Raw genomic sequence first — 13,681 nt, forward strand, 5'->3', positions numbered from 1 at the left:
AGCCTACTTTGAAAGAGGAAGAATCAGTTCTGTAAAAATTCAACTGTGACTATGAAAATAAAATATATTTATTTTTGAAAGTTTTATGTGTAAGTTGAATTGTGAAAAGACATATTTTCCTTCTTGGAAAATAGGTACTTCATTTTGCCTGTGCCAAATCGTCTTTTTCTTAATATAAGGAGGGAAGCAGATACATGGGATTGTACTTCTCTGTAAACATACAGTTAAGACTTGTTATATACTTGAAGCAGAAAATGTGAATAATCCTATTTTGAAAATGACATATTTTGAAATATAAGACAAGAGTTTTGTGACTTTTAAGTTATAGTTAGTGCAATGAATTTTATTTAACATAATTTGAGACATTTTTGTTAGGGGTTGTGTGCATGAATGCAGTAGATGAAAACAAACTATTTATTAAATAACAAGATAAAGGGGAGAGCACACTATTAAATCATTTTAAACAGAAAAGACCAAATTCTATAATTAACAATATAAATCAAAGTACAGCTCTACTGTACAACTTGGAGTCAAATACTTGAGGGTGACTTTTAGCTCCTCTAGCTAGGAGCTGGATGACACCAGGACTTATTTTAAGTTTTTTTTTAGATACAGTTTTGAGTTTTGACAGTAGAAATGATATTACTCAGTATCTAAGATGATAATGAACTAAAATGAACCACAAATTAAATAAGGAACCATTATCACTGCTGTATGGGAGCTATAAAGTCCTATGTAGCTGTAAGAATAGTTTAAAAACGTTGAATTATGCCAAGGAGCAGAAGAACCTGCACTTACAGACTAAAGGACAACGCTAGGTTGTTTCACATGTTCTCTCACCTGAAGGTCATGGCATGTCTATCAAGGAGAGAGTCAGGCGTTAATTCTAAGAGGAACAACACCAAGTCACGAAGATACTGTTTTTGTATGTCAAGCCCCACTTTGCACACTTTCTCAAGAATATTGAGTATCACGGTAGACAGAGAAGAGGGAGACTGTAGAGAGATGAAAGAGACATGCATATAGGGGCTTAATGATTTCTTCTGAAGTCCAGCTGAGATGCATATTTTTGAATGATTTGAATGTGTATATTTTGTATAATTGCTATATTCCATGCGTTTTGAATAAAGATTTCATTGCACATGTAATAGCATGTTCAGAGCTGTTCTGAATGAAGAGTGTTTTTAAAATATTAAACTTGCAATGGCAAAGAGGAAGTCATTAAAATACACTTGATTATCATGAACAAGATATCTAGTTTCTTTAAATGTTTCAGAATTTAGTCATTTATCAGATATGGAATTTCTAAAAACATTTCTTCATCCTGTAGGCTGCTGCTCTTTGCAAATGACAGTCTAGTTTGCCTTGTCGAAGCTTCTCAGTTTCCTCAGGTGCCATTTACTAAGCGTTGATCTTAGTGTCTGTGCTAATGTTGTTCTGTTCAGGAAGTCTTCTCTGAAGTAGCCTGTGGGTTCCCAGGGGATTCCTGCTTGTGATGCGGACAAAGGAAGTAGTAGGGGAGGAGAGGTTAGAAAGGCAAGCGCTGTGAAATCCACTGGAGATGGTGCAGGGTGAGAAGGTGACCATAGTTGGTTGTCTTCTGCGGAGCTGAGAATGAGACTGGGGGACTGGAAGGAGATGAAGAGAAGTCTGCATTTAGCCTGCCTATTTCTCTGGTCAGAGTCAAGAACCGGTATTAATTACCACCAAGAAGTTTCTCTGTTGAGGGTTGGAAGATACTCACTAACCTATGGGTATAAAGATAAGAATTTAGGTGACACTTTAGCGTCATTTCCATTTGCCAGAATTATAGTACAAGGTTCTCCCCTGGGACTTATGATCGAACAGCCTTGGGCTTTTCGTACCAGGTATGGACCCTGGCTGTGGAGAAGGCTTCAAGTCCAGCATGATTGGTTACTCTTCTAGCATTCATGCCACTGTGGTTCTGGTAGACATTTCTTGTCAGCCAGTCATGGTGGTGGCTCAGAGTTCATGACTGAAAAAGATTGTTGATGGCTTTCCTTGCCTGGTAGTGTGTATGCAAAGCCTGCTAGCACGGCTGATGTTTCCACATCAGTAACAGATCGGTCTCTCCACATCGCGTGACTCACACAGGGGCTATGTTCAGCAGTACGGACTTACTGTCAAGCTTTAGGGGAAGCCGAGAACAGCGTAAATAGCCCGTAATACCCGGGAGGTGCTTGGGGGTCCTCATGTAAAACACACCTGGGTTTTTATTTGTACCCCTAGTGCCTGGGGATAGCATTACTCCCCTGTGACAGGACAAATCTAGTTAAATCTCCATGCACATGTATGTGTATGTGTGTATATGTATATATTTACAGAAACTTCTACACAGTAGATTCCTATATGGTCTTTTCAAAGGCTTTTAGTCTTAGTTATCTTTAGCAAGACTCCTACGTTGTTTTCCTACCCCTATCCAAGTTAACTTAGCCTGTTCCATTATTACCGTTCTTCCTATTTATACCACACACTGTCTGTCTCCCCTTGAAGTCCCTCTGTGGTCCCTTACTAGTTTCCTACCTTTGTCTGATATATCTGTTGTTATTAACAAGTAAAATGGCTTGTAATACACTCAAGGTTAGTTTTATTTTTCCCTCCCTGTTACACCTTTATTTTTTTAATTTATTTATTTATTCAGTTTATATCCTGATTACAGCTCCCCTCTCTTCCATGTCCTTCCATCACACACCCCCATTCTCCTTTCTCCTTCTCTTCAGAGAAGGGGAAGGCCCCAACCAACCCACATTGGTAGAACTAGGTGCATGTTCTACTGACGTCAGACAAGGCATCCCAGTTAGGGGGACAGGATCCAAAGGAGACATCAGGGTCAGAAGTAGCCACACTTTAATTTTTGGGGGTTCCACATGAAGACCCATCTGCACATCTGCTACATATGTGCAGGGGGCCTAGAACTAGTCCATGCGTGCTCTTTGGGTGGTGGTTGAGTTTCTGTGAGCTCCCATGGCCCAGATTTAGTTGACTCTGTAGTCTTTCAGTGCAGTCCTTGGCCCTCTGCCTCCCTCAATCATTCCCCCCACTTTCCCACGGGACTCCCATAGCTTTGTGTAATGTTTACCTGTGGATCTCTGTGTCTGTTTCCATCAGCTGCTGGGTGAAACCTCTCAGAGGAGTTATGGTAGATTCCTGTCTATAAGAATAGCACAGTAATATTAATCGGGTCAGGGATTGGTTCTCTCATGGGATGGATCTCAAGTTGGGCCAGTCTTTGGTTGGCCATTCCCTCAATCTTTGCTCTATCTTTGTCCCTGCACATCTTGTAGGCAGGATAAATTTTGGGCCAAAGATTTTGTGAGTGGGTTGGTGCCCTTATCTTTCCACTGGATATCCTGTCTATCTACAGGAAGTGGCTACTTCAGGCTTCATATCCCCGTTTCTAGGAGTCTCAACTAAGGTGTCCCTCATAGACTTCCTGGGGCCTCCCCTATCCCAGGTCTCTGGAATGTCTCAGAGCTGCTCCTCATTTCTGATTTCCATTCTCTCACCCACCGAGTCCTCCCTCCCTACTCCCCTCCCCATTCTTAATCACACCTCCTACTGCTTTCCCCCTTTCCTCTCCTTTCCAGTTCCCTCCCTCCACCCACCTCTAAAACTTATTCTCTTTCCCCTTCTAAGCGAGATTCAAGCACCCTTGGGCCCTCCTTGTCACTTAGCTTCTTGGGTCTGGGGATTGTAGCATGGCTATCTCTACTTTATGGTTAATATCCACTTATAGGAGAGTTCACACCACGTGTGTCTTTCTGGGTATGGGTTACTGCACTCTAACAGAGCTTGGGTAGTCACACGAAAGAGTTTGGAAAATTTTTGAGGGAGCTGGAGGGGTGAAGGGCTCCACAAGAAAGCCTTCAGAGTCAACTAACCTGAGCCCATTGGGGCTCACAGAGACTGAACCACCAACACATTAAATGCAAAATTCTAATATGGCTTTGCTTGCATTTAATCATCTGAGCACACTTAATTGTAGAGAAATATTGCAGGATTGAGCAGAAAATAGTGTATGCTTCTTTGTATCCCTCGGGCCTACTATAATTACTGGGATTTCTTAATATTAAATGCATATTAATTGAGGGAGAAGTGAACTAACAAATTAGTTGTCTGATACTTACAGTAATTATTAAAACAGATATTGGCGTAAATACAATAACATGTTACATATTTATCTAATGTGTATACTCCATTCCAGATCTCTCAGTTATGCTCAGCACTCCCACTGGGCTTCCACAAACCCTCAAAGTGCCTTTACTCAGCCAACGTTTATCAAAAACTCCAGCACAACTGTGTAATACTACTCAGCTACTAAAAACAAGGGAATCATGAAATTTGCAGGCAAGTGGATGGAACTAGAAAAGATCATCCTGAGTGAGGTGACCCCCAAACAGAAAGACAGCCATAGTATGCACTTACTTATAAGTGGGTATTAGCTGTATAATATAGGATAACAATACTAAAATCTATAGACTTAAAGAAGCTAAAATCTAAGGAGGACCCTAGGGAGGATGCTTAAATCTCATTCAGAAGGGAAAACAGGACAGACACCAGAAGCAATGGAAGAGAGGAAACAGGATGGGAGTCTACTATAGAGGGTCCTCTGAAAGGTTCCACCCAACAGGGGATCAAAACAGATGCGGAAACTCACAGCCAAACTTTGGGCAGAGAGGAGGGAGTCTTATGGAAAAAGGTGGGGGGTGGGGGTAGAAGGACATGAAGGGGACAAGAACCCCACAAGGTGACCAACAAATCTAAAACATCTGAGCCCAGGGGGTCCTGCAGAGACTGATGCACTAACAGAGGACCATACATGGAGAGGACCTAGACCCTCTGCTCAGATGTAGCCCATAAGCACCTCATTCTCCATGTGGGTCCCTGAGTAAGGGAGGCAGGGGCTGCCTCTGTCATGAACTTGGTTGCCTGTTTTTTGATCAGTTGCCCCTGGTGATATGGCCTGAAGAGGATCCAGGCAGTCCTCTTAAGTCCTTGTTAAGATGAGACTTAACAAGCTCTGGGCAGATGGTAAAGGAGGAGACCTCCCCGTTCCAGTGGACTGGGGGAAGGGGATGGGGAAGATGGAGGAAGGGTAGGACTGGGAGGAGTTGAGGGAGGAGGCTTCAATAGGGATATATAATGAATAGATTGTGGAAAAAATTAAAATTAAAAAAAAAATTTAAAAACACCCCAGTACACAATAAAATTGGCAACAGTCTCGGTAGGTCAAAAGAATCGTTGTATTATATGTGTGAAGGAAAACTAAAGCTGTATCATTTTAAAAAAAGATGTGTATTCAGAATAGCATGTATAAATTATTTTTTCACAGACCTACTTTAATATATAAATAAATACCTAGACATAACAGTAATTGAGTTGTTGTGTGGTGCCATAACAGTTCTTTCTCTCTACTTAAAAATATAATATTTTATACACACAGTTATTCAGTAGTATTGTGGAATTTATTGAATTATTCTTGATCTAACTATTTTAACCTATACATCAAATATTACTTAATCTTATAAGAATAAATTCTCAAAGAACTAATAGAAAAATAAAGAAAACACTCATAAGGATTACTTATCTGTAAACTAATAACCTGTCTTTATTGGTGCTCATGTCCAATTTGTAGGCAAAAGTACATCATCAAATTAAATTTGACTTATGATAGCAGATAGCAAAATACATGCTTCCTGAGATTAAATACAAACCTAAGAAAATGATGCATTTTGTCTTTGCCTTTAGCCTTGCTCACTCCTACACTCTATTGTAATTGGATTTCAGAATTTGATTGTGTCATAGTGGTTGAAAGTGGAAATATGAATCACTCCAGTGTTAACTTAATTTTTATTTTACATTTGATTCCATTTGACTAAGCTCTGCTCTTTCTCTGCTGGAACACTCGCATGACTCGACCTCTTATCTGCTTGTTCTTCACACTGTAGACAATGGGGTTTAGCACAGGGGGCAGGAGAAGGTAGATATTAGCCATGAGCATGTGCACAATTGGTGATAAGTGTTCCCCAAATCTGTGGATCATGGTGGCACCAATAAGAGGGACATAAAAGAGAAGCACTGCACAGATGTGAGAGAGGCAGGTGTTGAGGGCTTTGAGCCTCTCGGCTCTGGAAGCAATGCCCAGCACTGTCTTCAGGATGAGTACGTAAGAGAAGAGGATGATGAGAGCATCGAGCCCTAATGTGAAGATGACAACGATGAGGCCGTAGAGGCTGTTGACGCGGGTGCTGGCACAGGCAAGGCGCATCATATCTTGGTGAAGACAATATGAATGTGATAAGATGTTGGGATGACAGAAGGGCAGCCGCTTTATAAGAAAGGGCACGGGGAAGACCACGCAGACTGCCCGGGCAAAAACAACTAGTCCAATTTTTCCAATAACACCATGAGTGAGGATGGAGGCATAATGTAGAGGGTCTCGGATAGCCACAAATCTGTCAAAGGCCATAGATAATAAGACTCCAGAGTCTACTAATCCAAACACATGGATGAAGAACATCTGTGTCACACATGCATCAAAGGGAATCTCAGGGGCATTGAACCAGAAGATACTTAGCATAGAGGGCAAGGTAGACATGGAGAGACTAACATCAGTCATCGCCAAGATGCAGAGGAAGTAGTACATAGGCTCATGGAGACTCTGCTCTACCTTGACAACTGCCAGGATGGTGCCATTTCCCAGGAGGGTTAGTGTGTAGAGAAATCCCAGGGGAAAGGCCATCCACGGGTTCTTGTCTGGCATCCCGGGGATGCCTGTCAGAATGAAACTATGGCGATTGGCTTGTGAAGCATTCCAGTTTATCATGGCGTTCTCTCCACTAAGTCAGCTGACTCTCTCAGTGTTCACACCCCCAAACTGAAATGCAGTTTCATATGCAAGAAGTAGTAAATGGCTTTATGATTTGCATAAATAAAACAACAGAGGGAATATGTTTAAAGAACAATGCATGTTTTTATATTATGTTGTTCTTATCTTTCCCCAGCAGTTCATATGTGATGAGGCACTTTTTTTTTTTCTGGATTTATTTGTTCACCTGAAAAATGCAAATGAGACTAAACATTCCATGTTTACACATTATAGAACTTAAATTTCTCTTCTTTAGACAATTCTCAGGGTGTAAAGGAAAAGAAACAAAAATACAACTTCGTATTAGCCTAGAGAAGAGAGCTAAAAATAATTTAAAAGCCATTAAACTCAGTTTTACTGTCACCCAATTTCACAAGCACAGATCTATACAACACATACACACATATTAATGTGTATGCATATATGAATACATACATACAGACCCCCTGTACATACATTCATTCATCTGCCTCACAGTGACTCCAGAGTATTCACCATAAAAAGTAGATGTAGTTTTCTTAATCTTATTTTAATATGGCTAATAGCATAGTATATAAACTTCCAGCCTATATGCACCCACATGTAAAACATACAAGAATATCAACTTGAATAATTTTATTTACCACCACAATTTAGGAACCATTCTTGAAACCCAACAAGACCCTATTTGCAAACATTCCTATGAAACACGTGACTGTGTGCAGTTTTCTTTAAGGTTCTCTTACCGATCCTTCACAAGCACCAAGGTTTTTCTCCAGTGAGTTCTTTACTCTGCAATTAATGTCAACTATTTAGAAATGTGATATATTCTGTACAAGAAGAAATTCCATTAAAGGCTTTCCAGAGTCCTAGGTCACCTTTGCTTTCAAAGTAGCATTGTTCAAACCCTAGGTACTTTGCTGGCACAAAACATTTATTTTTCCCTTTTATATCTATAATTCTTACAGATTTGCAGGTATGTTATCTCAGCGTCCATGTCATGAAGACAGGAAGTTAGCAGTGAATATTTGCAAATATTTCTTCTGGAAGGAAACTTAAAATTACAGATAAAGCAAATTTGGTGAATGTTTTTTGGTCAGTATATTAATTTCTGATTTGGATTCAAATTGTCATATTGCCATTATTTCAGTAACAGGGAAAGATGTATTGTCATATACTCATAAAGGAATTTTATTTTTCATCTTTCACTTCCACATTGTGACTTTGTTATATGATTTATTTTCTTATACCATGATTGTATCATTGCCAGAATCTCTAGTTTTCAGGGCCTTTTTAAAGAGTACCACTGACAGGAGTAGAATGAAGCAGAGGGCATTGATGCCTGTAGGTATGGAAACGTGTCCATGTGGGTGATAATCTCAAGTGGGCAGAGATTAAAACAGCCAAAATTTAAACCATTCCATTATAGCAAAGTTAGCTAGGAAGACCTACACAAATGTTATAAATGACATATTTATAAGTTGGATGCAAAATACATAAAGGCTATTGCATTACAGTTGTAAACATTGTCCTACGAGTAAAGACATAAAGGTTAAAAAGTTTATGAGTGGTGTGGCTAATATGATAGCTTTAAGGGAGGAACACAACACAATTGTGCAGATATATTCTGTATAATATTGAGAACAAACTAAGAAGACTTTCGAGTTTTCTGTTTCGCTTTGCAGTTTAAAGCTCCTTCACAACAAAGTACAATAATGACGATGGATAAAGTATATGACAGCTGGGCGTGGTGGTGCACACCTTTAATCCCGGCACTCAGGGAGGCAGAGGCAGGTGCATCACTGTGAGTTCAAGGCCAGCCTGGTCTGCAGGACAGCCAAGGCTACACAGAGAACGTCTCAAAAGAAAAAAAAACAAAGATATGTATATATGTATATTTCTATATTTCTATATATATGTATATACACATACATCATAAGACATGAGAGCTTCCAAGATACAATGAAAAAATATAAGGTCTTATATATATGTACCATATCAGTTGATTAAAAACCTATTATGTCACAAATGAATGTATATCAAATGTCCTATTTTTACTTGCTTCTCCTCCATATTCTTCTTTCTCTTTCCTTCTTCCTTCCTTCCTCCCTTGTTCCCTCTTTCTCCCTCCTTCTCTCCCTCCCTCCCTTCTTCTTTACCTCCTTCTTTTCTTTCTTCTTTCCTTGTTTCCTCCACTTGGCCATTGAACTCAAGGCTTTGCGCATTTTAAGAACATGTTATACTGCTCACCTTCACCTGAGCCTTACTGACCCTTTTTAAAGGCCTGTTATTTTTTGATGAGAAGTGGGAGGAGTGGATCTTGGAGGTAGAGGAGGTGGTGTGAGGATGGGGAATAGTGAGGAGGGCGAAATCTGGTCAGGATATAATGTCGGAGAGAATAATAAGAGAGAAAAAGCAGTCCCTACGTTATATATTTTTTCATTTGGGTTCACATATTGGAGGCAAATAACTTTTAATAATACTACAACAGTAAAGGGAACATAAATATGATTTTCTCAGGATTAACTTAATACTTCTGTATGAAATATCTATAAAAATCCGAATGGTACATTAGGAAAGGTTAATGAACAACAGAATCAGAAGATGGCAGGAAAGTCTCAAGGATATCAGAACCAGGCTATTACATGGTGGACAGAGCAACAGAAGTTCAGGGCTCTGGCTCTGACTCTTTGCTCTGAAACGCTTTGATGAACTAGATGTCCAGCACTCATAGTCTTTAGTTTTAAAAGCATTGATTAGTTTTCTGGATTAGTGCTTGTGAATCGCATCTAAGTTAGCATCACCACGTTAATCACGTTAGCATCACCATGGCATTAAGCCATGTAACCTAAACCTCCAAGTCAAACACATTCAGCCATTCATGGACAGTGCCCAGGAATCTGGTTAATCTACACTGGTTTCTTTTTCTTTTCTTTATGTTTTGTGGTTTGCTGGATACTGAAGGAATTGAGACAGGAACAGTGCTGAACATAGATTTCTGTGCTTGGAAGTTTTGGTCATGAAGGAAATAGAACCCAGCATGACAACAGCTGTAGGTGCCTGTTACTCATTTCTATGATCTCATCAATCGTTAACCTCACAATTAAAAATATCTCTGTTCTGCCTATTTAAAGTCATTTCTGTGATGGCTAAAGTTATCACAGTTAATTTTGTATGTTTCAACATAGGAATAATCATCACTAAGGGAAGGTATTCAGAACATGGGGCTCTCTATAAAGGTACAACTGCATGGGGTCAAGTTGAAAAACTGAAAAAGTCTATTAAAAACTCAGATAAGTGCAGATGCTAGCCAAATTTAAAGCCCGTGAGAGGAGATACATTATATACTGTCACTTTGGGGCCCAAACAGGTATCCCATCCCATATCTAGTCCATAATTGGCTTTGATTTTTTTTTTCTGGGAAATAAAGTAATGCTTGTAAGTTTCTTGCAGATTTTCCATGCAGTTCCCACTATCTTCATTTTGTGTATCTTACTCCAAACCCATTTTCTCAGCTTTTCTGCTCTTTGACTTGCAGCTGTTTTCTCTGGGCGCTGCTCTCCCCTCCCCTTTCTCCGTTCCTCCCATCTCAGTGCTCGCCCAGCTTTGCCCAGCGCGTGTGCTCTGGGGTCTCACCTGGCTGTCGGCAGAAGAGGAGGTTCCCTGTCCCTTTACTGCCAGATATGTGTGCACATGCCTCACGGACCTGCTGCCTATAGGGAACCCAGAACACAAATAATACCGCCATTAGGTGCCCTTGGGACAGTAAAACTGTGTGTGAAAATTAGACATTCCCAGGAGGCTCCACACACTATCCCAAAGCAAGTCAAACTAACATATTAACGTCTCCCTTTTAATTAATCTCTGTATAACAGTTTTCCAAATCTGCTGAGTACCACATTCGCTGGCACAATAATGGAGTTTAGTGTGGAATGTGTCACCCAGATGAGGGCTCCAAGCAACATCCTCTTGTAGTTGTTCTGAAGGCTTTAGTCACCTCTCTTCAAGAGTTTCACAAAACAGATAAACTGTAATTTTGTTATAATCATTCCACTGTGCTGTGAAACTTTTTCCCACCTCCCCGCCTTTGCCAGCTTGCAGTCGTACCTACTCCACATTTAAATTAATCTTTCTCTATTAGAACCACCACACATTCAGTGTTTAATGCGGCTATATGTTTTCTTGTTTTTTTGTCTATCTATTTCCATATATGTTCTAAAGTTTCTGGTGTGTAAAGAGCTATAAACAAGAGAAAAAATGCTAAAAAAGAAATTGTGTGTGCAAAGAATGGCACATGCATTAGCTAAAAGAATGCACATTTCCACACTTTGGATCTCAGTTTCAACCTTATGTCCAGTGAGGTCCTCTGATCTCCATTTTGCCCTGCTGGGTTCTTACACCGAACCGTGATAACCTAACTGTGCAGTGTGTGCTCCCTTTCGACTATCCTCCATACGACACAGTAACCGAGATCTATCTTCTCCAACTCATCTACTCCAAGAGCTTAGTGTAGCTCAGTATGTATGGGATGAAGCTGTTACACCGATTTTAATAAAATAACGAATGATGACTGCTTTTCCCTCTTATTGAAAATAGCTTTTTCCTTTTCACAAAACATATCCTGGCGATACTTTCTGCTCCCTGAACGTCTCCCAGTGCCTCCCCACTTCCGCTCTCATCCAGATCCTCCCCATTTTGCCTCTTATTAGAAAATAAGCAGGCTTCTAAAGAATAATAATAAAATAAAATGAAATATAATACAATAAAAGGCAAACAATACATTGTAATAGGACAATACAAACAAAAAGAAAAGAGCAAAGAAAAAATATAAGAAATAGATATGGATGCAGAGACATACTCATTCCAACACTTGAGAAATCAATAAAAACATTAAATTGGAAGCAATAATATGTACCAAAGAACCTGTAGTGTAAAAAGAGAAAATATATAAAGAACATAACATAATAAAATAAAGATGAAAAATAAGGTAAAGTTTTAGAAAGCACTGACACAACATTGGGAAACAATGACCCCAACAATGCTGAATTCATTTTCTGCTGGCTGAATCCTAATTAAAGAAGTTAAATCAGGAAATCTGTAGGATGGGTTAATTGAGAATAAAACATTAAAATCATATTTACCAATGTTGTAGATAAAACAGTTTACTGAAGAGGGTGTTGTACCAGACTGAATAAGTTTTCCAGAACTTTTCAGTAATGCATGCATTTAAATTTCAGTTCTATAATGTCCTGGCTTTCAGATAAAATTATTCAAAGCCTCAGATGGAAGGGGAGGAGGACCTCTCCTATCAGTGGACTGGGAGGGGGGCATGGGTGGAGAAGAGAAAGGGAGAGTAGGATTGGGAAAGGACAAGAGAGGGGGCTACAGTTGAGATATGAAATGAAATAACTGTAATTGATAATAAATTAATTAATTGAAAAATTACTCAAAACCTCCCCAGCTGTTAATTCCCTCAGCTGTGAATAAAAATTGAGAATACCACTTAACTTGTAGGCTGATTACGAATGCATATAACAATGTATTTTAAAAGTATAATGTAGTTTCTGTATTTATCAAATATTAAATTGCGTATACTTAGGAGCTAAGTAGAAAGCAGGTGTGACTTAATTAGTATGGTTTCCCAGGAAGGGTTCCTGTATAAGAGGAAGGAAAAAGGACTTGTGGGTCAAGTATTAGAACCAGTTAGAGAAAAGGTATATTAGCATCATAATAGAGAAGCCTTGCTTTTCCTATCCCGTCCTAATTCATTTCTGACATTTAGGGAGCTTCTTCAGCTGAGAATCTGTTGCTCGGGGCTGGGTGAAGAGAAATGGATGCAGTTATCTGGCATAGGGAGGCTGTTCTTTAGACACCTGTTACAGGCAGCCTCCAGGGCCAGGCCTTTGCTTCCAGCTGTGATTGATGGGGCTTGTTTGAGCCTGAAAGCAGTTGTGTCTGAGATGCTTTGGGGGAACATTTCTTATTGATCTCATCACTCTTGTTTTATCTAGTGTACTTCAGTAATCAAGATTACTGTCGCCTGGTGACTCTAGCAGACTCTCTATATAGTCCCCTCCTTGGGAACTGGTTTAATCTCCGCTATGTGAGGAGGCTCAAGAGATGTGTCCAGGTAAGGGGAGTGTGTATAAGGGAAAGGATTGAAGGGGGAAGAATTAAAGAGTGAGGGATGTGCGGAGAACGATGGAAAAATGAGGAAAATCTTGGAAGATGGTTAATGTAGTTGAAGAAATAGAGGGGCATTATTAGATCCTCATAGTTATTGAGACAGACAGAGGACAGGTAGAAAAATATGAAAAATATGAAGAAAGAGAAAATGAGCTTGAAATCAGAACTTTCTTTTTTATGAGCATAATTATTCTGCAATCAATGTTATTAATCAAAGCTTTCATTTATTCCATATCTTAAATCCCTAGTTAGCACTGAGAGATGTAAGCCATACATACCATATGCATCAAGAAATTAACATTCCATATTGAAATGGTGCCACTTGTTTATACAATTCTCAGAGTCACTGCTGCCTATAATTAAGAATCTAATCCAATGCCCAAACGTTGTGTCCCCAAGATTTATCAGCAAAGGAGAACTTAATTTACCATGCTCTGGTGTCAAAATATGTTGTGGATTGTGGAAAAAATGTAATACAGTATTGAAAACAAAACAAAACATAGTATCTGGGAACTGCAGAGGTTGGGCTCTGTCAGAGTTAGTGCTGGAGGCAGTGATGTTAGCTTTTGAAGTACTGAAGAACAGAGCCCGGCGGCTCTCATCTTGGTCATTGTAAAGACAATGACT

At 39.6% G+C, this 13,681-nt stretch overlaps 1 protein-coding gene across 1 annotated transcript; it reads right to left on the reverse strand.

Annotated features, from left to right (window-relative positions):
* Positions 1-5,896: 5,896 nt before the first annotated feature.
* On the reverse strand, positions 5,897-6,847 carry LOC132647062 (olfactory receptor 51H1-like). The gene has a single exon (XM_060366286.1). It carries the CDS (start codon positions 6,845-6,847, stop codon positions 5,897-5,899), a length of 951 nt encoding a protein of 316 aa, XP_060222269.1.
* Positions 6,848-13,681: the final 6,834 nt, after the last annotated feature.

This window comes from Meriones unguiculatus, chromosome 14 (assembly GCF_030254825.1).
Source record: "Meriones unguiculatus strain TT.TT164.6M chromosome 14, Bangor_MerUng_6.1, whole genome shotgun sequence".
Taxonomy (NCBI): domain Eukaryota; kingdom Metazoa; phylum Chordata; class Mammalia; order Rodentia; family Muridae; genus Meriones; species Meriones unguiculatus.

Excerpts from the sequence above, each read along its gene's own strand:
- LOC132647062 (XM_060366286.1), bottom strand. The coding sequence starts at position 6,847 with ATGATAAACTGGAATGCTTCACAAGCCAATCGCCATAGTTTCATTCTG.